The 24,569-nt window shown below is 40.4% G+C and overlaps 1 protein-coding gene across 17 annotated transcripts in view; it reads right to left on the bottom strand.

Annotated features, from left to right (window-relative positions):
• The window catches only part of ryr2a (ryanodine receptor 2a (cardiac)), a 175,526-nt gene that overhangs the window by 61,538 nt on the left and 89,419 nt on the right, over positions 1-24,569 (bottom strand). For 14 of the 17 annotated variants that reach the window (XM_054759480.1, XM_054759448.1, XM_054759466.1 and 11 more), the window contains 21 exons: positions 23,618-23,750; positions 21,202-21,305; positions 20,072-20,207; positions 17,947-18,133; positions 15,543-15,651; positions 15,342-15,462; positions 14,981-15,150; positions 13,384-13,604; positions 12,716-12,806; positions 11,277-11,417; positions 10,058-10,221; positions 8,011-8,089; positions 7,836-7,925; positions 7,583-7,720; positions 7,395-7,472; positions 5,562-5,637; positions 4,310-4,433; positions 3,252-3,367; positions 2,049-2,113; positions 1,815-1,936; positions 900-949 (listed from right to left, as the gene is read on the bottom strand). In XM_054759480.1, coding sequence (XP_054615455.1) covers positions 900-949; positions 1,815-1,936; positions 2,049-2,113; positions 3,252-3,367; positions 4,310-4,433; positions 5,562-5,637; positions 7,395-7,472; positions 7,583-7,720; positions 7,836-7,925; positions 8,011-8,089; positions 10,058-10,221; positions 11,277-11,417; positions 12,716-12,806; positions 13,384-13,604; positions 14,981-15,150; positions 15,342-15,462; positions 15,543-15,651; positions 17,947-18,133; positions 20,072-20,207; positions 21,202-21,305; positions 23,618-23,750 — 2,515 coding nt within the window. The remainder of the gene's footprint in view (positions 1-899; positions 950-1,814; positions 1,937-2,048; positions 2,114-3,251; positions 3,368-4,309; positions 4,434-5,561; positions 5,638-7,394; positions 7,473-7,582; positions 7,721-7,835; positions 7,926-8,010; positions 8,090-10,057; positions 10,222-11,276; positions 11,418-12,715; positions 12,807-13,383; positions 13,605-14,980; positions 15,151-15,341; positions 15,463-15,542; positions 15,652-17,946; positions 18,134-20,071; positions 20,208-21,201; positions 21,306-23,617; positions 23,751-24,569) is intronic. The other 3 variants (XM_054759432.1, XM_054759458.1, XM_054759506.1) reach the window with 1 other exon arrangement.

The following is a 24,569-nucleotide window of genomic DNA, read 5'->3' as shown; positions in this document are numbered from 1 at the left end:
ATACGATACACAAGATTGGGTCTACGGGAACAAAACAAGATTTGAACATTCATTTTAAGAAAAGGACAAAGAAAAAATCGGACTGGAAAAACTAACCTTTTGATTTAACAGGGTGACAAAACAATGCAGATGTGTTTTGAAATGTTTATTGTCCCATAATCTGACGCTAAATGATGACTGTCAACATTTTTTTGAGACCAAATAAACCACTAATGCTATCATAAACTATAATAATAATAATATATCATAATAATGCAATATTTCCTTTAATATGTCATCTTTAATGCTGTAAAGCTGTGCAATTGCCGTTTGTGACATGTATTTTCTCACAGGCAATTCCTAGAATATCAAACATTTGGAGCATTCCTTGAAATGCTGGCTTTTCAACTGTTTTAAAGAGCAGCATTTCTTTTGCCCTGCAGCAAACTACGCTTTCTGTGAGCACACACAATTTTGGGCTGTTTGCTTTGTATGTACTTTGCCCATCAAACGTCTCAGTGAGTGTTGACTGTCGCTGTCTAGTTTTTTTCCTAGATGGTAAAACTGGGTCGGATAAAGTAACACATCTATCAACAATTTTGAGATCACGAGATCTCATGACATCCCTGGTAGAAAGAATAAAAATAATACTCGAAATTCAGTTATTTGCATTATGAGGACCAAATATGCATGGTTCAGTAACCAACATCATTATAGCATTGCAGTTCATAATGGACTGAAGCTATTGCAGTTTTTTCACATTCATTTTATCAAATTATACTGGATTCATTTAAATTTAGCACATGCTATTTTTGGTCAACACTCAAACTCAAACTTCAAAAAAACAGAAGAAGGTGAGACTGTATGGGGTTTAGGGCAAGTGATCAGAAGTGCAAGCAACAGCCACAAACCATTCTTACCAAATAAGGATATCCTATTTCTGACAAGTACTCCCAGTTTGCAGAAAAGACTAGAAAAAAATCAATTGAAAAAGAAGAAGGAGAGTCAGGAAGGAAAGCAGAAAAAAAACAGTTGTGACATATTGAAGAGAAAATCAGACAATGAAGAATAAGAAACAATCCTTCCATCTTCTGCCGCTTTTCCCAAGTCGGGTCGTGGGGGCAGCAGCCTAAGCAGGGAAGTCGAGACTTCTCTCTCGCCGGTCACTTCATCCAGCCATTCCTGGCGGATCCCGAGGCGTTCCCAGGCCAGTTGAGAGACGTTGTCTCTCCAATGTGACCTGGGTCTTTCCCGAGGCCTCCTACCGGTCAGACGTGCCCTGAACACCTCCCGAGAGAGGTGTCCGGGAGGCATCCTTAACCAGATGCCCAAGCCAACTGCCAAGTGATCTTTTCTCCTCTCAATGCGGAGGAGCAGCGGTTCAACTCTGAGTTTCTCCCAGATGACAGTGCTTCTCACCTTATCTCTAAAGGAGAGCCCAGCCACCCTATGGAGAAAACTCATTTCGGCCGCATGTACCTGCGATCTTGTCCTTTGGGTCACTACCCAAAGCTCATGACCATAGGTGAGGGTAGGAATGTAGATCGACCGGTAAATTGAGAGATTTGCCTTTCAGCTCAGCTCCCTCTTCATCACAGCGGACCGATGCAAAGTCCGCATCACTGCAGACGGCACACCAACCCGCCTGTCAATCTCACGTTTCATCCTTCCCTCACATGTGAAAAAGACCCCTACTTAAACTCCTCCACTAGGGGCTGGACATGGACTCGGACGTGGAGGTGCTGATTCAAATCGATTCAAAATTGAAGCAGTACCGGAGTTTGCTAAATCATATTTTTGTCTGTCCTTTGTTGGGTGTTGCTTATCACAATTACCTTGTCACCATTTCTTTCTCCTTATTGGAAGCATGTCCACCACTACTAATGGGATGGATTGATGTGGATAGGAAGTACAGCCGATGGTTTTTGAAGTACTGATCCACCAATGGCAAGACAATCTGTGGGTTTAGTTCACAATTGGTAGAATCTTTGCATCTGTTTCATAGTAAATCATGATTCATGGTAAACATTTTTGGGGAAACTCCCAATGTAAGACAGCTGCGTTCAAACCTTTCCAAAGAACTTCATTTGTTGTTCATGAGGAATCGTCACTCCCTTTGGTCGTGTTTCCATGTCTAAAGAGGATCAAAAATAGCGCAATTATTCAACCCCCATGTGAATATTCCATGTACTTGCAAAGTTCAAAACTTGCACAAGTTTGCAATAAATCAGGAGTGTCGAAAGTGCACCCGGGGGCCATTTGCAGCCTGTGACACATTGTAAAAATATAATTTAACAAGAAACTAAAAAAAAAAAACAGAAAATGGAAAAAAATAAGCAGTAATTTTACGATAATAAAGTCAGAATATTAAAAGGAAAAAGAAAAAGTTGTAATCTAACAAGAAAAAGTCATAATTTTAGAGAATAACGTCACAATTTTAGTAACATAAAGTTGAAATATTAGAGAAAAACATTATCTTTTTAAAGTCATAATATTATTTTTAAAAAAGCAAGCAAAATAAGATTATTATGTTCCGAGAATAAAGCCAAACTATTGAGACAAAATAGTTGTATTCTAACCAAGTCCCAGTTTTACAAGAATAAAATCATGTTTTTTGTTGTAATAAAGGTGTAATATTATAAGAAACAAACAAAACAAGAAACAAAGTTGAGAAATAAGTTATAATTTGTGAATAACGTCAAAATATTTTGCAAATAAAGTCATAATATGGCAAAAAAGACATTTAGGAAGGTTATTTAAGCAGAAATTAAAATAGTTGGAAAAAAAGTAATCATTATGAGTTAAGACTATACAGTAGATTATTATTTTATATAGTTTATTTTGTTTTGTATAGTTGATACTAATAATGGACTTTACCCCCTATATTACAAAGATGAGGTGCAGGCTATATTTTCTTGAAATATATAGAACTCCTTAGCACATTTACATGTGCTGCTTTACAAAATATCAAAGTGGCCCTTGCATCCTTTCATTATTCATAATGTGGCCCTCACTGTAAAAACAATAAATACAAATCTTAACACTGTTAGTATTTCAAACATTTAAATTGACCGCCCATTTGTTTTGATCTATTTTCATGTAATTTACAATGAGTAATTTTTGTACACTTCCGTTGGGGCATCTTTTTCTCTGCAGCACTATTTCAAAGTACTGTTGAGTACTGACAGTACACCTGCTTGAAAACTGTAAAAAGGATTAAAAACCAAGTTAAAAATGTCAAACATGATCAAATTAAGACGAAAAAGTCTCACCAAACTCCATCATGTGCTGGTGGGCCTGGTCTACATTTTTGATGAGCTGCTGAAGGAACGTGTACGCAAATCGCTTCTCTATGGCTGGTGTGTCCAACTCCTGCAGTTTCACACCTCTGAAAGAATAATAAACAAAGTCTTGTAGCAATATTGCTGTGTATGACGTTCAGCAAAAGTGTAAAAGGTGGCCATTGCTTTAGTTAGTCGGTTTAGTTAGGTATACTTGACATGGAAATGTTCCTATGTTTTACGTCATGCAAACTAACAATTATTTTCTTAGTCGACTCAGGCCCGAGACGGACCGAATCAATATGACCCAAACACAAACAGTTAGTGGTTAGGTCCGCAACCTGTCATCAAAGCAGCAAAAATGTTGATCACTGTTTTCCAAAGTCAAAGCTGATGTGTGTGAATAGTTTGTTTAGTCTACAGCAGGTGTCTCAAACTCAATTTCACTGGGGGCCAGTGGAGGTAGAGTCTGGTTGACGCGGGGCCGCATCAAGTATCGGGAGTAGGGCCGGTAATCTCAGGGTACCTCACGATACGACACAATTTAGAATACATCCATGTGATAACACCACTGTTAGTTCAGTGTTGATGTTTACTTGCCCCTGTAAGTGTGTAAGTAACACTGAGCTTGCCCGGATATTGCGGGCTGCAGTTACACTACTCTTTGATGTCCAGTCGCGGGCCGCAAAATACGATTTGGCGGGCCGCGAGTTTAAGACCCGTGGTCTAAAACACAAATATGTCTGCCTTCATGGACGACTAAGGACATAAAGAAATATTCACATTTAAGAGGCTTAAATCAGGGGATACTTACATTTTGAAATAAAAAAAAAAAAAGATTAATCTAATAACAAAATAGCTGTCGATTAATTTGATAATTTTTGCAGCTCTAATGCAAACCGAATCCCACTGTTTACATCTATACCGAGACAGGGTTTTCTGATGACTTTTTCTAATGATTATTGACCTGTTCATGTTGACCCAGTGTGTGTGGTACTGTTCACACAAGTTCAGAATTCAGGTAGGTGCAAATACTTAACATTTCTTACCTCGACACCGTGTAACCATTGAGCTGGAGGAACTTCAGCATGTCTTGTGCTTTTTGTCTGTCTTTTAATTTCTCTTTAGCAGTCATTGTATCAAAGGGAACGAGTAGAGGGTGATTTCCTCCACCTAATGCACAAAGACAAAAGAATAAGGAACATACAAGTATCTGTGAAAGAATATACTGTACATGCTTAATTATGCTCATAAATATGTAATTGTTGTCCAAATAAAGCAAAAGCATTGCGCTGCTTGGTCCTAGTTTGCCACCAGGTTCATGTCAGCTACTGTATGTCCAAAAAGGATTTCTTATCATACAATGGTTCTGAAATTTCTAGATTATCGTTCCATGCAAGCACTTTGCTTATTTGATGCATGGTGTTCAAGCAGGGGTGTCCAAACGCCACATTGATATTTTGGAAAGATATGCTAAGAAGTTAACTACTGTATATTTCAAGAAAAAAAATTGCATCTCAGCTTTGTGACATGGGTGTAAAAGACAATTATTCGTATTAACTTCTGTCTTTGCTTTTCCCCCCCATTTTTGCTGTAGTTTTTTTTTTCTATTTTCCAAATATTTCAATGTTTTTCTTAAATAATCTTTGTCAGTTTTCTTTTTGTAATATTCTGACTATATTCCCATTATAACTTTTTCTCCAACCTAATTTTCCAAAAATTAAAAAAAAAATGTAAACACCATATTTTTTAACCCTATGCTACTAAAATTACATTATTTTTCATCATAATATTATGTGTTCATTTTCTCTCTTAATATTTTGACTTTATTCTTGTGAAATTACTGTTGTTTTTTTCCATTTCTGCTATTGTTTTTTTGATGTTCTTCTCATACTATTATGACTTACTACTTTACTACTTAATATTTTCACCTTATTCCTATTATATAATTTTTCCCCAAACCCATTCAGAAAAATTACAAGTTTGTTTTGCTCGTTTCTCATGATATTCTTCAATATTTCAAATTTAACTTTGTAATCTAACTTTTCCTTATTAGATTACAACTTTTTTACTTTATTCTTGTAAAATTACATTTTTTGAATGTGCCGCGGGCCAATAAAAAAATGCTGTGTGCTGCAAATGCCCCCCGGGCCGCACTTTGGACACCCCTGCTGCACAATATTGAAATAGATTTGGCTGCTACTAGCAGTTTCTTGAATCATATGTGTTATGTTGATATTGTTCTCCTGCTTAATAAAAATACAAAACAGTCATGTGTGACACCCGTTTTCCATACCACACCTTTGGCTTCCAGCTCCATTTTCTTTTTCCTGGCCCAGATGTTATGATAGTTTTCTGCAAGCAGCTCTGCCATTGACTGGAAAACACACAGCAAACTGTATCTCCAATCATCCAATACTTGGTGTCATTCATTTGTGCAATTTCATCTAATTGTATATAATGTGGCAGGTGATGATCAATTTGATTGGTTGAACAGAACCCTGGCTGTAAAAGGAGACAACAAACTCCTTGCTATTTCTACAGAGACTAATAATTAAATCAGTAAACTCCAGTAACATTTCCAATCTCTTATTTACCGCTTTCACTATGGGTTCATTGAACGTGCAGCTTGCAGTGAGCTATGATGTGTCCAAGTTTTCCCAAAATGTGTTTTTGAATTGAATAATAAATAATATAAAAAATTGTATGCACTATTGAGAATGACATTAAAAGCCAACACAATGTAATACCATTCAGAACAATCATTACCGTAAATTCCGGTGTATAAGCCACTACTTTTTTCTTGAACTTTGAACCCCGCGGCTTATACAGTGGTGGGGCTTATTTTACAGCTAAATTCTAATCCTGTGACATCTTTATTTCAGAACTACTACTAATTGTTTAAATGCTGTGCGGCTCGCGAGTCAGTGAGGAAACCGTAGCTCTTTCTTTGGCAGGAGTCAATCATTAGCTATCAGTACACTCACAACAAGCTTGTCAACCCACTGGAAATTATAATAATATAACAGTCTGACTCACAGTGTCAGCTTACACTAAACTCATCACACAGCAACCTAACACCTAAAAGGTACACCTGAAAAATATACAAACATGTACGTGTATGAGTTTACAATGAAAAGATAACTCTTTTAAAGTTTTCCCATAATGCATTGCATCTGAGCAACGCATTCATTGGGGTGCTGCAATGATGTCAGCCTCCCTCTGGGCCTGGTGGACAGAGGCAGCATTGCAGCGCTCCATTCATTTTGTATGCTACTTGTCCTCCAATGAAATGCTTTGCTCAGACGAAATGCATTATGGAAAAATGTAAGTTTTTGTTTTTATTTTGAACTCGTACTGGTTCATGTTTGTATATTTATGAAGTATACCTTTTGAGTGTTAAGTTGCTGTGTGATGAGTTTAATGTTGTTTGTAAGATGACACTGTGAGTCAGACTGTTATATTGAGAAATGACCTGCTGCAATTTCCAGTGGGTTGAAAAGCTTGTTGCGAGTTTTTTCATAGCTCATGATTGACTCCTGTCAAATACAGAGCTGCCTATTCATCACAGACTCGTGTGCACCACAATATGCCATTTTATGACATTGACATGTGCATCCTATAGTCCGGTGCAGCTTATATATGAATAAATATGTTTTTTCCTCTAATTTTTGTGGGTGAGGCTTATACACTGGAATTTACGGTAATTGCATCTGCATAGTGGCCCGTCAATTTTCAATGTGCCATGCACATACATGTGAAGGCTCAACGAAATTCCTCCTCCTCCTCTAAAGGGCACCCAAGCTGAGAAAGCACTTATACATAAAACACCAATAAGTTCAACTAAAAAATGCCTCCTACAATAATTTTTAGTTGGAATACCCTTGTAATCCCGGATAACAAATCTGACTGTGTGTATCATTTGTACATTTCCAACTTGCTGGTGTGTGTAATCCCTCCCACCACTTTCTGCTTAGCGTCGACACACGGCACCACACATTTTGACCAATCACGTGCGGCTTGACAGAAAAGACGATAAAAAAACGACAGCTGGTGAACGAACCATCACTAAATGGCATATGGTGAACCCTGAGCTAAAATGTTTTTTAATATACTTGTGTGCATGCGCAGTACCTGCATGTCTCTGGACAGCGTAACATTGCTCATATCAATTGGACTGGGGTTGAAAATCTGAGTTCCTTCAAAGGAAAGCTGGGGAACAAATGATCATTATTACAGTTTTTTATGCCATCCCAATTCTTTCCAAATTGATGCTGAACATTATTACAAAAGTTAAAAATGTGCAGAGTGTGGTTTTATACCTGGCTGATCTGCGATATCCTCCGAGATTTGTTATTGAGGCTGGCAGCGTCACTCTCTCTGATCCTGTTGATACTCCAGCCCCAACAGAGCATGGTCTTCAGGGACTCTCTGATTGGCCCGCAGTATACCTCTTTATCCTATAAAAATAGACCAACATTACGCCAAACCATTGTCACTAAAAACAGCACCTTGTGCATTTATTTTACTGTCACTACAAAGCACAAACTGTTGATTATTGATGATGCAGAGTACCTTCTCAGCAAGTCCTTTAAAAGGCTTTAGTAAATTGTGGCTCCTGGAGGCTTCACATATATTTTCCCCATACGACCAGCCATTGGAAAACTGCAAAACACACATAAAAGGAGATTTTGAAATCAACAGTATTTCATTTAGTGTTTTTCAATGAAATATACCTGATGTGTCTTACCTTTTCGAAACACCACTTCTCGTGGTTATGCTCTGCATATCTGGCTATGACCTGATCCAGTTTCTCTGGGATAGTCACGCTATAAAAGACGACAATAATAAATCAAAGATAACACTGCCCAGCTCACTGGCATTTAACCATATTGTTTCATGAAATTTTGTAACAGCAATAGTAAAAACAAATCAATCCTAGTAGGAACCTGTGTACTGTCAAAATAAATATAAATACAGTGGTAACTCGGTTAGCAGCCGTCCCAGTTTTCCGTGAACATCCAAAATGTATGCTATAATTTTGCCTTTTGCCTGGTTAGCGTGCAATATATAATGCATAACAAACTGTTGTATTTGTGGTTGGTTTGTTTATGCAGCCATCTTGGATCACGAGTCTCCGTTGGGCATCTGTGTGCGGAGTTTGCACGTTCTCTCTGTGCGTGCGTTGGTTTCTGTTGGTTTTCTCATGCCACATTCCCAAAACATGCATGCTAGGTTCATTGGCGACTCTAAATTGTCTACATACTGTATGAATGTGAGTGTGAATGGTTCCCTGCGATTGGCTGGAGACCAGTGCAGGGTGTAGCCTGCCTCTCACCCGAAGGCAGCTGGGATAGGCTGCGGCATACCCCTAGTGAGGATAAGCAACATAGAACATGGATGGATGGAGTCCAAAGAAGGTTGCGCGTGACAGCAACCAAAGAGGGTGAAGACCACTATTGAATTCAATAAATAAGTCAAGAAGTTGGAAGATGCCGATCTCTCCAGGATGTACAGCAAGCCTTCATCAACAGTAAGTACCATCCTGAAGAATAACATTGTAATCAAGTGAGCTAATGATGTGAAAGAAGTAACGGTGTTAACAAAACAGAGACCACAAACTATCAAAGATGTTGAGAAGTTGTTGCTGGTGTGTATCAACGGCTAACAGAATGTAGTGGGAGACAGTGTTTCAGAGGTGAGGCTGCTGCGTGCAGATCTAACAAAGAAAACGTTTGCAAATCGTGGATTTTTTTTTGTACAATTTTAGTGCTTTTCTTTTTACAGCGTATGAACGCTGTTACAGGCTGAGCCTGGCCCTTTAAGAAGAATTGCATGGTGGGAAGTTGAGTGTTGTAGTTCTGTGCTTTAGCACGAGGCGGCGGTGTCTCTCTATTCTCTCTCTTCTGTCTGCTCCGCCCATTGTCTTCTGAGTCTTGATTGGCTGTAGACCATTGTCAATTAAACTCCTTCGTCACCAATTGTGGTCATGGCTAGCAAACTAGCTAACCGTGTGAGCTGCTTGCTAACCGCCAATACTGTAAACAATAGAAGAAACAGAAGAGGCTAACCGCGTGTGACTCTGATCACTGTATGTTTGCAAGTTCCCAAACAAAACTCACAATGTCGACAAAACGTTCTGCACGCAAAAGGCAGAGGAAGCCAGCCATCGCAAAAAAAGTTGGACTTCCGGACATGCAGAAGGAATGCAGAAGTTACGCGGCTGTAGGGTACCATTAAAGAATAATTTAAATGAATCTTCGGTTCATGGAGGACAACGAGGAGGTGTAAAATACGATGACAGGAGCAATACGTTTTAACAAGGATACAAAAAACGGTACAGCCAAACGCCACTAGTACAAAGAAGCATGGTCAGAGGAGTGAAATATACGTAAATCACTATCCAACCTCGTAGGTTGATCATTAAAATTCTAACCAAAAAACTAAATGTGAACAAGAGAGAAAATGTTAATGTCTGTCTCGGTGAGGGGTATAAAGCCTGAAAACATATACAGTATAATAATTGTTAGTTGGCGACTTTGCGTATTTCACTTCTGCGGGCTATTTTGGGAACCTATCCCTCGCGATAAACGAGGGAACACTGTAATTTAATTTACATTATTTTCTATGGGAAAACTTGCCTTGGTTAGAGTCCGTTTTGGCTTCAGTTGGACCTTCTGGAACAGATTAATGACGCTAACCAAGTCACCACTGTATACTATCATACTGACTAAATGTGACAATGAATGACACCTCTGTCATTAGGAACTCATGAAAATAATACATATGGTTTATACGTGGCAGTGTCTGCAGGCTGTGGAGTGAAGTTTCCTTCAGAGTCCATGGACGACTGTTTCTCCATCATGGCCATGTAGTTTGACTCCATGTAGTCTGGAGGAAGAGCTCCTGCTACTGCACTTAGGCATAACAATGCCAGTTTAAACAGCTCCTGGTCATAAGGCTAAAAACAAACACACATTAGAAGTTACAACAACATTAACACTTGTTGTGTTTACTGAAACAACTGAGAGGAGACAAGCATGACAAATGCAGATGCTTCTAAGCAGACGAGAGGAGTTGCTTTGCTTTGTGATAACCTCTCTGTGGTATGATGGAACAGCAAGTGTTGCCATTGACCAGTTGCTGAGCAGCAGCACCAAATAATAATACATGCTTTCACTTTTAAGTCCCCAAATACCAGAAAACTCTCCAGTCGCACCATAAAAACTCTCTAGGTTTGTCGCTAGTCGCTTTGGAGAAAATATGACACCAAGAAGGTTTGGAATGTCCCCAGATTTAACAACAAGTTGGCAACACTGCTCACTCTTCCTTGAGTCCTTGGTATTACTCCAGCATTTCGTGTTTCCTGATGCTGCTATCATTCAGGACTGCTACATCTAGCATCATCTATGTAAACTTATGTGTAGAAATGTATTAAAACGACTGAAAAACACATTCTTCATTATTTTCCTCTCATTTATTACGATGAAGTCATCCCTCGCCACATCGTGGTTCAAATTTTGTGGCTTTACGAATCAATTCTATTCTATTAATTCTTCATTAATCAATAAGTCATACTGTTTCATTGTTGAAAAAGACCTATTAGTCAAAAAAATGCATATTTGCAGGTGTGTCCAAAGTGAGCGCGGCTTTTTTTTGGCCCTTGTTACTTTCTAAAAATAAAATAAAATATGAAAAATGGAAAAAAGGGTAGTAATTTTACAAGAATAAAAACAACAGTAAAGTCATGGTATCCTTTGATTTTTGGTTATGCGGCCCAGGTCGAAAAAGATTGGACGCCCCTGGTTTAGTGTTTGACTCGACTTCCATTCAGGCAGCATGAGTTCAGTGTGAAAGGTTGTCTTTTTCTATATGTGCCCTGTGATTGACTCGTGACCACTCAAGGGTGGAGTCCGCCTTTTGCAAATCACTGGAAAAGTCTTCAGCTCCACGCAACCCTCAAATGGGACAAAATAGTGGATGGGTGTCTAGAAAATAAGTCAAATGTGTGCCTACCTTGTGAGAGAGAGCATCAAATATTCCCCAGAACAATTTCCTGGAAAGGTGGAGCTCTTCATCTGATGCAGCTCCAAAACTCGCCCAGCCTCCTGCCAGGCAATAATACTTCCAACAGCGCTCAAAGTGATTGGTCAAAAGCTGTTGAAATCAAAGAACAACATGCATCCTTTATTTGGGCGACACCATGAAAATGACACAAATTCCACGCTTACGCTTATTGCAAAGCAGCAGCAGTGATTGTGTTACTTTTCTGTCTGTTCTCGCCACATCTCATTCAGTGAAATGTACTTGCACACCTCACAAACTGAAGTATGGTGTGGCACCTTGCTGGTGCATTTTTATAATGAAAACCTAAAATTGTTTGTGCCACTGAAAAAGGAGACCCATCTCTGAAGCGGTCTCGGCCTGCTTGTTTGGTACGTACCAGGGTTCGGTAGTGACCAAACTGAGCGCACTCTGAGAGCAAACGTTCATTTTAACAGAACCAAACAGGACAAGTGTGAGTGCACCTAACAGCAAATAACAGAGGAGTTAAAATGCCAACCTTAAAATAATGGTGAGCCATCAAATTGTCAAACTAAAGTATAATGATATATGAAAAACATGATTTAAAAATTATTATTTTTTTAATCTTATCTCTCTATCTCTCTCTCTATCTCTTATCTTTATCTCTTTTGGTTACAAAAATATTTCTTGTCATCTTATATTCAGGTCATGATCTGGTGTGCCTTTTCCTTCAACGGAACAATGGAGCTTCAGGTTGTGCAGGGGCGTCAAACGGCAGCTGGCTATGTGGAGATGTTGCAGGGGGCATCCCTCATGACTGAAGGCCCTCGTCTGTGTGGTAATGACTGGCTTTTTCAACAGGACAACACTGCAGTCCACAATAACCGCCTGACAAAGGACTTCTTCCAGAGGAATAACCTCACTCTTTTGGACCATCCTGTGTGTTCCCCTGATCTAAATCCGGCTGAGAACATTTGGGGATGGATGGCAAGGGAAGTGTACAAAAATGGACATCATTTCCAGACAATGGTACCCGTCCGTGAAGCCATCTTCACGACCTGGAGCAACATTCTTTCTAGCCTCCTGGAAACACTGGCATCAAGCATACCCAAACCAATTTTTTAGGTGATTAACAAGAATGGCGCAGCTACTCATTACAGTCCAGTCATTATAGTCATGTTTTGAAAATGTTATTTCTATTTTAGTGGGGTATCAGGGTTTTTTTCATCTATGGTCTTAAGCGTTTACTGATGAGCAGCCTATTTCACTTTAATGCTTGTTTGCAATAAATTGCTTACTGAAAATTATATGCGGGTGCAAATCATCAGAAGATATCAAATAAAACAGTACATTTGCGCTGATGCAGTTTTTTCATAAACTGTTAGTAGAACAGAAACCATTCAACACATATGTACATTATTGTTTCTCACCTTCAAAGGCATCTTGGTGTGTTCATTAAGCAAAGGAATGTCAAACACAAGCCTCCGCAGCAGATGCTGCATCATTGAAGGCCTCAGTTTACTGTAGAGATACAATGCCGTAATACTGTAGGTTAAAAAACAAATGAATCAACCAAATCACACACTTTACAGTAACAATGTTTGCTATGTGCTGCTGATTGGCCCGACCAAGTCAGAGGCACTACCCTGGGACTGGTAAACTGGGGTGGTTGTCCCCCTTTTTTTTAAAAAGGGGGCCTGGAGGGTGGGTTGCAACTATAGGATGGTCACACTCCTCAGCTTCCCTGGGAAAGCCAAAGTTCTTGAGAGTCCACACATTAGTGGAACCTCAGGTAGAGAAGGTGCAATGTGTTTTTTGGCCAGGTTGCGGAAGACTGGACCAGCTGTGCACCCTTGCCATGGTACTAGAGGGTACATGGAAGTTTGCATGTCAAGTCTACATGTGTTTTGTGGATGTGAAAAAGGCATTTGACTGTCTTCCTCACTGTGTTCTGTGTGGGATGCTGGGAAGTGCTGCGTGACCTGGACCCGAATAAGCATTTGGAATTATGACGCTTGGGACTTGGTTTCTTAAAAACTCAATGCTTTTCACCATATAACTTTAAATGACCTGTTAATTATTGAAAATGTCCTCTTACCCACAAACTGCAAGTAGACATTCTTCGATGGAATCTCTCTGTGCTTTGGTAAGGCAGCAGCCTTTGGACAGACGGTAAACCGTGTGGAGGAGGGAATCGATCAGTGACGCATGCGGCTCTGTCCCCGCAAACAATGGTGCACATTTCGTCAGTAGTGGTAATACTGCCGTGCACAGGTACCTGTTGAGGGCAAGAGCCATATCTGTGGCACTGAGCGCAGCCTAACACAAAGACATGGAAAAAAAGAGAGGATGACATTTAACACAACTAAGAGGCATAGGAATGGGATTAAAGAAACATTTATTTATTTAAGGAGGATTACCAAAAGCATTCAGAGCATTTGTCACCTACACAGTAAATGGTCAACAACTATGACATAAAAGGAGATAAAGTTTAATATGGGTCTTGATTTATTACGTAGCCAAATTAAAATTATGTAAGTGCCTGAATGTGTTAAACCCGAAAAGTTCCAACATCACTGCAAAATCACAGGTCACTGATGACAAGTTAATGGAAATTGCCTTTAATGTCACTATTTTTGTTTTTTTACGTGTGCACATCCTGTTTGACCCTCAGCCCACACCATAGCTTGAGAAAACACAATGGTTTTGCAGTTAATGTTGAGCCACAAGCAGGAACAAATATTGAGCAGAAATGGACAAACAAAAGAGTATTTTGAATGGTAAATTTATCTTCAAGGCCGTGCACATGTTATTTGTGATCTATTGTCGTGAGTTGAATTGTCATCAGAGTAGGTCCAGTCTCAAAAGACACTAGCTGGACTCAGATGGAGAAACTCAATAAGCTAGAGAATGTGCTGGAGTACTGCACGTATTTTTTTAATTACAATTTATACAGTGGTACCTTGTGTGTACCAAGTAACAAGCGTTGTTTTAGATTTGAGCCATTTCTCGGCTGTGAGCTCAAATTTGCGTTACGAGCTGCTAGTTACTGGCAGGCATAGCCAAAAACAGCTATTTCGAGGGCTTGTGTCACCTTAGTATGTGGGGACAAAGGCGGAAGTGAGCGAGCACACACACAGCACTCAATGAGATGGCAGTAAAGGCTCTTGAGGGAATTTATTACCCTTGTTGTTGTTATTTATTAGCGATTAATTAGCATTTGTGCTTGAACTGCTGTGTTTTTTGAAGATGACAGAATAAAACTTGCATGTTGCAAGATCCACGCTGTCATACTTCCACGCCGCTGAAGTCGCCAGACCAAGAAAAGTGAGATAAAGTGTGTGTAAACGAGTGTCTGTGTGTGTATGTCTCTGTAAAAGAGTGTTTGGATGTAATATATAAGCTATAGCCTGACTGCACTACAGCTTTGTTACATATGCATAAAGTGGAATTCCTGAAGTCCAAGCGTCAATCTATTCACTTAAATTAATAGCTGAACGCTCAAAAAACACTTTGTTGTCTTATTTCAAATCCACTGTCATGGTGTACAAATCATGTACAAAATCATGACTCGTGTGTTATTCGCTACAAAATGCTTGTATGCTTGAAACAGACATTCCCATGAGGCATTGTTTTTTAAAGAGAACAACAGAAATACAATGGCATAAAACAATGGCGGTCAACAGACTACTTACAGTGTCCAAAGAAGCTGCAGCTCTGAGATCTGGTAGGAAGCCGACCTCGAGCAGGTGAAGGAGGAAATTCTGGTCTTCTACACCATATACCCGGTCCAAAAACAGAACCATGGCAGCTTTATGATCCGGACAGAAACCAGCTGACATGTCTGGCTCCAACACCATGCCATCTATGCAAGTGTACACACACACACACACATGCACACGCAGCACTGTTACAAGCTGCAGCACTGTTCCCTTGCACTTTGTACAAATAACGGGCGGCCTTCAGCAATTTACAAAAACTCTGCCCTGTTTTCACCGTCTAATCTAATAAATCATGATAATGATGACAATAGTGACGCTGACAGGATGCATTTACCTTTAGCAAGACTTGGCATAGAGAAAGGAATGCTGATGACACCCACGAGGTCTTCAATGGGAATAAGAGACCTTAGAATGGCTCTGATGCGGATTGCTTCACCTTTACCAGCATGTATCAGCTGATGCAAAAGAGTGACAATGATATATTAGATTAGGATCAATTTTCAGAGTCTGTGTTTGGGTGTGTTTTGTCACTCACATGCATCTCTGGACCACAACGTCCAAGCAGATCAATGAGAGCTGCATAGAAGGTCATGATGGCATTCCCCAAGTGGATGGTATCATCTTCTTCCTCCAACCCATCACTGCTATCACACATACAATAGATTCACTATCACAACTCATCACATTTTAAATTGAATTTGCTACTCCATCAGTAATCCGGGAGGGAAGCAGCTGACGAACTAACTCTTGTTTCGAGTTGCCGAGAGCGACAGCCTTCATGCTGTGGGGAGTATTTGTAAAGACCAGTGACCCAAATGAGGATCCTCAGACCATAGTGGTTGAGTTACATTGTCTTGCACAACCTAAAACTATCTTGTATCAGGCAAAGCAAGGCAAGGCAAGTTTATTTATAGCGCATTATTCATACACAAGATAATTTAAAGTGCTTTATAGAAAACAAGGGTAAAATCACTTCATAAAATCATTCCATAAAAACATAAAATCATTCTAAAATCGTTACATAAAATTCCATAAATCATTCCATAAAACAAACAAAAACAAAAAAAATGAAGAATGCAGATAAAATACTTAGTTGTCATATGCGCAGTTGAATAGAAGTGTTTTCAGCCTGGATTTGAACACTGCCAAAAGTTGAGCATTGTCAAACATCTTTTGGAAGACTGTTCCAGATTTTGGCAGCATAAAACTGAAACGCAGCCTCACCGTGTTTAGTCCGGACTCTGGGCACCCACAGGGGACCCCGCCCTGAGGTTCTCAGAGCTCGAGATAGTTTATGTGGCTCTAACATGTCAAAGATGTACTTTGGTAACGGTAACACTGGAACACATCACATAACACAATTCACAATTCTGCATGTCCAAAAGAGAGTAGCAAGAAGCAAATCTTATTTGATCCTAACCCTCATCCGTTTCACCTCAGTTGCAATACATTTGTTCAATGTGCAACCGGCTTAATGATGGTAAATGATACATTGATAATAACTGATGAAATAGTTGACATAGACACCGTTTGATGAGTGAGTACAGAAATGTACTAGTTAGACATAGCATTATATGTGCACAGTGGTTCAGGTGTCTTCTTCCTTGTACTTTACAAACATCAACTGCTTGTACTGTTTCTTGAAATCGCTAATTTTAGTGCATTGTTTGAGTTTCTTACTCAATCCGTTCCACAACTTGATTCCACACACAGAACAACTGAAGGTTTTTGTTTTAGGTTTAGTCAGTGTTTTAGGTTGAATTTTTCCCTAAGATCATATTTTTCCTCTTTTGTTTTACGTTTTTTGGGTAACATGTTATTGCTTGCTTCATGCATAATTTTAGCTGTTTGAAAGTTTGCCAGATCAGCAAATTTTAATAATTGAGATTTTAAGAATCAATGATTTGTATGTTCCATGTAAGCGGCATTATAGATCATCCTAACTCACATTTTGGAGCATAGTTAATGAGTAAAGTGTGCTTTTATAGTTGTTTCCTCATATCGCCACATAGTAAGTTAGATATGGTAATACCAGAGAGCAGTAGAGAGTATGGAGTGATTTTTGGTCTACAACTAATTTTGCTTTATTCAGTATTGAGGTTTTTGTTGCCACTTTATGTTGTATTATGTACTTTGGCACAAGACAGTGAAAAGACTTGTACACAAGCAGAGCTGTTTTGAAGTGTATTCTCTGATCGACAGGAAGCCAGTGCAGAAACCTGAGTACTGGACTAATATGGTCATATTTCCTGGTTCTAGTTAGCACTCGAGCAGCAGCATTCTGGATTTACTGCAGCTGTTTTACAGCTCGTTGAGAGAGCTCGGTGAAAAGGCAGTTACAGTAGTCCAGCCTGCTGGAGACAAAGGCATGGATTAGTCTCTCTAAACCCGCCTTAGACACTATTGCCTTGAGTTTGGCAATGTTTTTTAGGTGGTAAAAAGCTGATGATGTTATTGATTTAATGTGGCTGTTAAAGTTCACATCTGAGTCCATTATTACCCCTACATTTCAAACCTGATGATTAGGTTTTAGCAAAAAAGTGTCTCAAAGTGGCTAATAACACTTTGTCTGTGTTTCTGTGGACCAAAGACAAGGATTTCAGTTTTGTCTGAGTTTAGCTGGAGAAAGTTGTTTTGCATCCACTGACTGAACTGTTTGATGCAATGTTCGCCTGCCGTCAGTGACAAGTGTCGTCTGCATAGTTGTGGTAGGACACATTGCAGCTGCATATTAGCCGGGTTAAGGCAGCATGTACAGACTGAACTACTGTATAGGGGTTCCAGGATTGACCCGTGGGGAATCCCACAGGTCATAGCCATTTGGTCTGAGACACAGTTACCAGTTCCAACAAAGTACTTCCTGTCCTCCAGATAGGACATGAACCAGCAAACAGTATGATTTTTTTCATCTTAATTATAATAAGCAAACACTTTCTTACAGATTCTTGCTGCTCTCTGATGTAGGAGAAGGACCATCTTGAGAGGGATCCTGAGAAATCATAATTGCTCCTTCCATCGTTGCCAGCAACCCATCACCACCCTCTCCCCGAAGTGCGGGGCCGAAGCATTCAGGTCGACGAATCAGAAGTCTCACCACAAGGTTGGCGTTCTCTTCCACACTTTCACCTGGTCACAGAGAAATCAGCTAAACGTCAATACCTTTTTTTTGTTGTTTTTGTGAGTTTTGTCCAGCCACGAGGGCAGATAGTGTTGTTGATCGAGATGCCCTTACGTGCTCAACAGATTTGCTCTGCCAAGGAAAAGTGTGAGATACACTTCCCCTGTTATACAGAATTTATTGACCTTTGATGTTTTGTTGTTATGAAAATTTGGAGGGGATAGAGAAGAAGAGAGAAGAAAACAGAGGAGGGAGAGCGGGGACAAGAGAGGGACAATAAAGAGAGAGACAAGGACAACAGCAACAACAACAATTGTGACAACAATATGAAAACAACAGAAACAAACAGGACTACATCAGCAAATGTCTGTGACAGCTATAAAGAACATGACGGAGAGGACAAAATAATATCAACAACCACAATGATAATACTGCATTGAAACAGTCATATATATTAGTAGTAATAGCAGTAATGAAATTATTAACTATGATAGTTATCAGAATGACAATAACTGTAAGGCACACAATTTTAATAACTACAATCATATTGCCGACTTCACCGTCGCTGTAATAAAACCAACGACATAATAAAACCCTGGGCTGGAGAGGGCTGCCTCCCACCACCCAGCAAGCTCCGCCCCACACAGCCAGGCCACCCACAGGGTTCACAGGGACGGGCAGCACCAAGACCAGCCCCCCAAGAGCCAGCCCACAGAGCCCTCCCCCCCCGGGAAGACCACCAAGAGACCAAGAGGCCGCAGAGAGGCAATCCCAACCAGAAACAGGGCACTTGCAGGCCGGAGGACAGCCGACCCCGGAGACTGCCGAGAGATCACACCCCACAAGGGCAGATGGCCACCTGGGGGCCACACACCAGAAGGCCCGGAAAGGAGCCCGCCCACGGCAGAAGCGCCAGTACCCCCCGCCACCCCGCACACCCAGGGAACAGAGCCCGGCCCACCCCCACGCCACCCCATGCTCGACCCCCGACACAGGACCGCCCCGCCGAGGGCCGAAGGAGGCATCGCCTTCCCCCCGCCCGACGGAGGCCCGGGCGGCAGAGATGCAACGCTCAGCACCATCCCCCATGGAGCAAACCCCTGTGTTTCCCCATTTTAAAAAAAAGGAATAAAATAAATTAATTAATAGGTGAAAAAAAATAAATAAATGAAAGCCCGCACGCACACATACACACATTCACACACACACCCGCACACACACACCCACCATGGTCGACTGCCCGACACCCGGAAGCCTCGTCGCAAGATATCCCCCGCACAAAGACCGGCGGCGACAAACGCCCAAACGCCCGGCAGAGCACCATACCCCCAGCAAACCCAGCCCAAGGACGCACGCTCCCCACTGCCCGCCCGTCACCCAGGCCCAACCAGACCAAGACCCACCCCACCAGACAGCCCGGCGCCCCAGCAGCCACCAAGGCACAGCAACCCCAAGGCACCACGGCGGCATGCAGGCCACCAGCAGCACGGGCACTGCCCCCCAGAGACTGCCGAATCCCCACTCAAGCGCGCAGAAGTGCCCACGGCCCAGGTCAGTCCAAGGGAAGCACCGCAAGCCGCCCCCCCAGCACAAGCCCCGGCATAAACCGGCCCCAACGGGCCACCCCAGGGAAGGGCAGGCGAACCAGACAAAAACGCCCCACAAGCCAGGCCACCCAGGGCGAACTACCGCTCTGCTACGGCCAGCGGACAGGTCCACAGCCACATCTCCAACCCCGCCCGGTGGACAGGCGCCGCGGAATAGGCAGGAGATACCCCAATCCAGCCTGCTCCACCTGTGTATGTGATAAGATGGGATCGTGTCTATTCTGCTAAACATCAATACGAATCATGCTACTGAGAAATAAAAGCACTACCGGTACTTCATTTCAGAATCATCTCAACTGATTAGCCGACTATGAGACAATGGAATAGTGAAACAGTCACCATTGCAAAATACGGCAAAGCGCAGGAAGTCCAGGTAGCGTTCTCCTTCCACAGGGTTCCAGCCGATGTCAGGATATCCTTTACGCACCAGCATTGCGCAGCTCTGCAGTCCACAGCCGGCCAAATACTGCACCACCTGGAAAGAAAATATGACAGATCAACAAAAATCAACAAATAAATGGGCCGCATTTATAGAACATCATTTTTTACATTCAGGTTACTCAATGTGTTTTTTCAATGTTATTTCAATTACCCATGAAAATCATCATGGCTAAAGTCAACCTAAATGTATTTCCTCAAATTTTTCACATATGCCAAAGTAAGCAAGCTAATCCGAAGCTGATAATTGACATAAGTAGTACCAAGTAACAGTCCGTTACGGTACGTTAAGGGCGTACTCAAACTAGATCAGGACTGATCAGGGCAGAGTCCAAAGTGCGGCTCAGGGGCCATTTGCGGCCTGTGGCTGTTTTTTGTGGGCCCATGGCATAGTCTAAAAATATAGCTAAATAAGAAAACTAATTTAAACACTGCAAACACTTAAAAACTGCTGTAATTTTACAAGAATAAGGTCAAAATGTAATGAAAGTATTCCAACATGAAAAAAAGTCACAATTTTATCAAAATAAACTTGTAATATTAAAAGAAAACAATAGTTACAATACTATGAGAAATAAACAAAACAAGTTGTAATTTAAAAAATCTGATTGTGGAAAAAGTTATAATTTTATGGGAATATGTCCTAACATTACGAGAAGAAAATTTACGAAGATTATTTAAGAAGAAAGTTGAAATATTGGGATTTTTTTTTAAGGGAAAAAAAGAGCGAAGACCAAAGTTTAGATAGATAGATAGATAGATAGATAGATGATAGATAGATAGATAGATAGATAGATAGATAGATAGATAGATAGATAGATAGATAGATAGATAGATAGATAGATAGATAGATAGATAGATAGATAGATAGATAGATAGATAGATAGATAGATAGATAGATAGATAGATAGATCATTTTAAGCATGTAGAATTTCCAACATTGTTTCAAACATGGAACATATCCAAAATAAAAAGTTAACATTTTTTAACATATGAACCATTTGTAAATTTTGCATTTAAGATGGATTTACCTTCTCTAAATCTGGCTCTCTCAAAGCAAGGGCCAACTCATTATTATCCATCACTGATGCTGCAGCCACATCAAGAGGGGTGGATCCTCGCATCGATGGGGATGCTAAAGGGGAAAACCAACAAGTCAAAACATAACCTCTACGCCATTTTCCTCGGCATAACTAGGAAAACACTCAGTGGAACCACTAGTCTTATATTGCTGAGACTTAATTAACACATCATTTTAATCTTGCAAGATATTGTGACACAAGATCTTGTCACACCCCTAGAATGTAGTATAGTGGTTTCAAACTTTACCGGTTAGATTTTATATATACTGTATGGATCATGTCGACTTGTAACTTGCATGTTAAAAAGTGCGTGCACCTCTGATTTACATGTAGAACTTATGCATATACTCATATTTATAAATATGGTAAATACAGTGGTGTGAAAAAGTGTTTGCCTCCTTCCTGATTTCTTATTTTTTTGTATGTTTGACACACTTAAATGTTTCTGATTATCAAACAAATTTAAATATTAGTCAATGACAACACAACTGAACACAGAATTCATTTTTAAATTAAACTTTTTATTGTTAAGGGAGAAAAAAAAATCAAACCTACATGGCCCTGTGTGAAAAAGTGATTGCCCCCTACACCTAATAACTGGTTGGGCCACCCTTAGCAGCAACAATTGCAATCAAGCGTTTGTGATAACTTGCAATGAGTCTCTTACAGCGCTGGGGAGGAATTTTGGCCCACTCATCTTTGCAGAATTGTTGTCATTCAGCCACATTGGAGGGTTTTCCAGCATGAACCGACTTTTGAAGGTCATGTCACAGCATCTCAATAGGATTCAGGTCAGGACTTTGACTAGGCCACTCCAAAGTCTTCATTTTGTTTTTCTTCAGCCATTCAGAGGTGGACTTGCTGGTGTGTTTTGGATCATTGTCCTGCTGCAGAACCCAAGTTGGTTTCATTTTGAAGTCAACAGATGGCCGGACATTCTCCTTCAGGATTTTTTGGTAAACACCAGAATTCATGGTTCCATTTACCACAGCAAGTCTTCCAGGTCCTGAAGCAGCAAAACAGCCCCAGACCATCACACTACCACCACCATATTTTACTGTTGGTATGATGTTCTTGTTCTGAAATGCAGCGTTACTTTTACGGCAGATGTAATGGGACACACACCTTCCAAAAGGTTCAACTTTTGTCTCGTCAGGCCACAGAGTATTTTCCCAAAGGTCTTGGGGATCATCAAGATGTAGCAAAATTGAGACGAGCCTTAATGTTCTTTTTGTTCAGCAGTGGTTTTCGTCTTGGAACTCTGCTATGCATTTGTTTTTTCCCAGTGTCTTTCTTATGGTGGAGTCATGAACACTGACCTTAACTGAGGCAAGTGAGGCCTGCAGTTCTTTGGATGTTGTTGTGGGGTCTTTTGTGACTTCTTGAATGAGTCGTCATTGTGCTCTAGGGGTCATTTTGGTTGTCCGACCACTCCAGGGAAGGTTTACCACTGTTCCATGTTTTCGCCATTTGTGGATAATGGCTCTCATTGTGGTTTGCTGGAGTTCCAAAGATTTAGAAATGGCTTTATGACTTTCCAGCCCGATAGATCTCAATTAATCTCAGTTATGTTTTCACAGAGGGGGCAATCACTTTTTCACACAGGCCATGTAGGTTTGGCCTTTTTTCTCCAGTAATTCAAGAGATTCAAGAGAGTTTTATTGTCATGTGCATAGTAAAACAGCAGTTATACCATGCAATGAAAATCTTATTCTGTTCATTCTCCCAAGAAAAGAAAGAAAACACAAGAAAGAATAAGAACATAAGAAACATAAACATATATACCAATAAATTAAGCAGCAACAAAAAGAAGAGACATTCATACAAATAAATATACAAATTAATAATAAATAAATAAAGTGCTATGAGTGTGTGTTGCGTGCGGCGTGTGTGAGTGCTTCGTTGAGAAGCCTGATGGCCTGTGGGTAAAAGCTGTTTGCCAGCCTGGTGGTCCTGGACTTCAAACTCCTGTAGCGTCTGCCTGACGGTAGGAGTGTGAATAATGAGTGTTGTGGATGTGTGCTGTCCTTGATGAGGTTGTGTGTTCTGCGTAGGACTCTGGTAATGATAAAAAGCTTCATTTAAAAACTGCATTTTGCGTTCAGTTGTGTTGTCATTGAATAATATTTACATTTATTTGATGATCTGAAACATTTAAGTGTGACAAACATGCAAAAAATAAATCAGGAAGGGGGAAAACACTTTTTCACACCACTGTAGTAAGGTGTGGCTTTGTACATTCGTGAAATTATAACAACTTCTGAAACTCCTGACAGCTGTCGCCGCCGTACCACAACATGGACATTCTCTCTCTCTGTCTCTCACATATATACACACACTCACACACACGCACACAGTCACTTACCAAGACCAACACTGCTGTTCTCCAGTAGGTAGCTCAGATGGTCAAACATAGCTTTCTGGTTTTGACGGCTAATTCGACAGAAGTAACAAAGGAAACGGCAACAGTTGGCCACCATTTTGGGGAAGGTGATTTCCTGCAAAACAACAAAAATGTTAAATTGGGATACTCTTACAGGTTATCCTTTTTTCCTATTGTGTGCATGTTAATATTAAGTCAGTCTCAAACAATTAACAATTAATAATTTCATGTTACAAATATAATTTGGAAACTTTTAGGTTAACAAACTTTTCAAGTATGTATTAAAGCAAATATACTCCTGATTAAAATTTTAAGACCAGTTGAAAAATTGCAAGAGTTTACATTTTACATTTTGCACTGTTGGATCTTAAGAAGGTTCTAAGTAAAGCTTCAATATGCAAAAAGAAGAAATGGGAGTGAGACAAAAAAAAAATATTGAGAAAGTTACTGTAAGAAAAAGAGACATTTTTCCAAAAAAGACTCAATACTGAGTAGCTGCGCCATTCTTTTTCATTACTTCAAAAATTGGTTTGGGCATGCTTGATGCCAGTGTTTTCAGGATGCTAGTGGGAATGTTGCTCCAGGTGGTGAAGATGGCTTCACGGAGGGCATCCACTGTCTGGATCTGATGTCCATTTTTGTAAACTTTCCTTGCCATACATCCCCATATTTTGCCAATTGGATTTAGATCAGGGGAACACGCAGGATGGTCTAAAAGAGTCAGGTTATTCCTCTTCGTCAGGCGGGCATTGTGAATTGCAGTGTCATTACCACACAGACGAGGGCCTTCAGTCATGAGGGATGCCCCCTGCAACATCTCCACATGGCCAGCTGCCATTTGACACCCCTGCACAACCTGAAGCTCCATTGTTCCATTGAAGGAAAATGCGTTCCGTTGTAACTTGTATGCATGTTCAAATTAAACCAATTAAAC

This window comes from Dunckerocampus dactyliophorus, chromosome 2 (genome assembly GCF_027744805.1).
Source record: "Dunckerocampus dactyliophorus isolate RoL2022-P2 chromosome 2, RoL_Ddac_1.1, whole genome shotgun sequence".
NCBI classification, from domain to species: domain Eukaryota; kingdom Metazoa; phylum Chordata; class Actinopteri; order Syngnathiformes; family Syngnathidae; genus Dunckerocampus; species Dunckerocampus dactyliophorus.
Note: the sequence above shows the minus strand (reverse complement) of the source record. Positions and strands in the feature narration are given on the sequence as shown.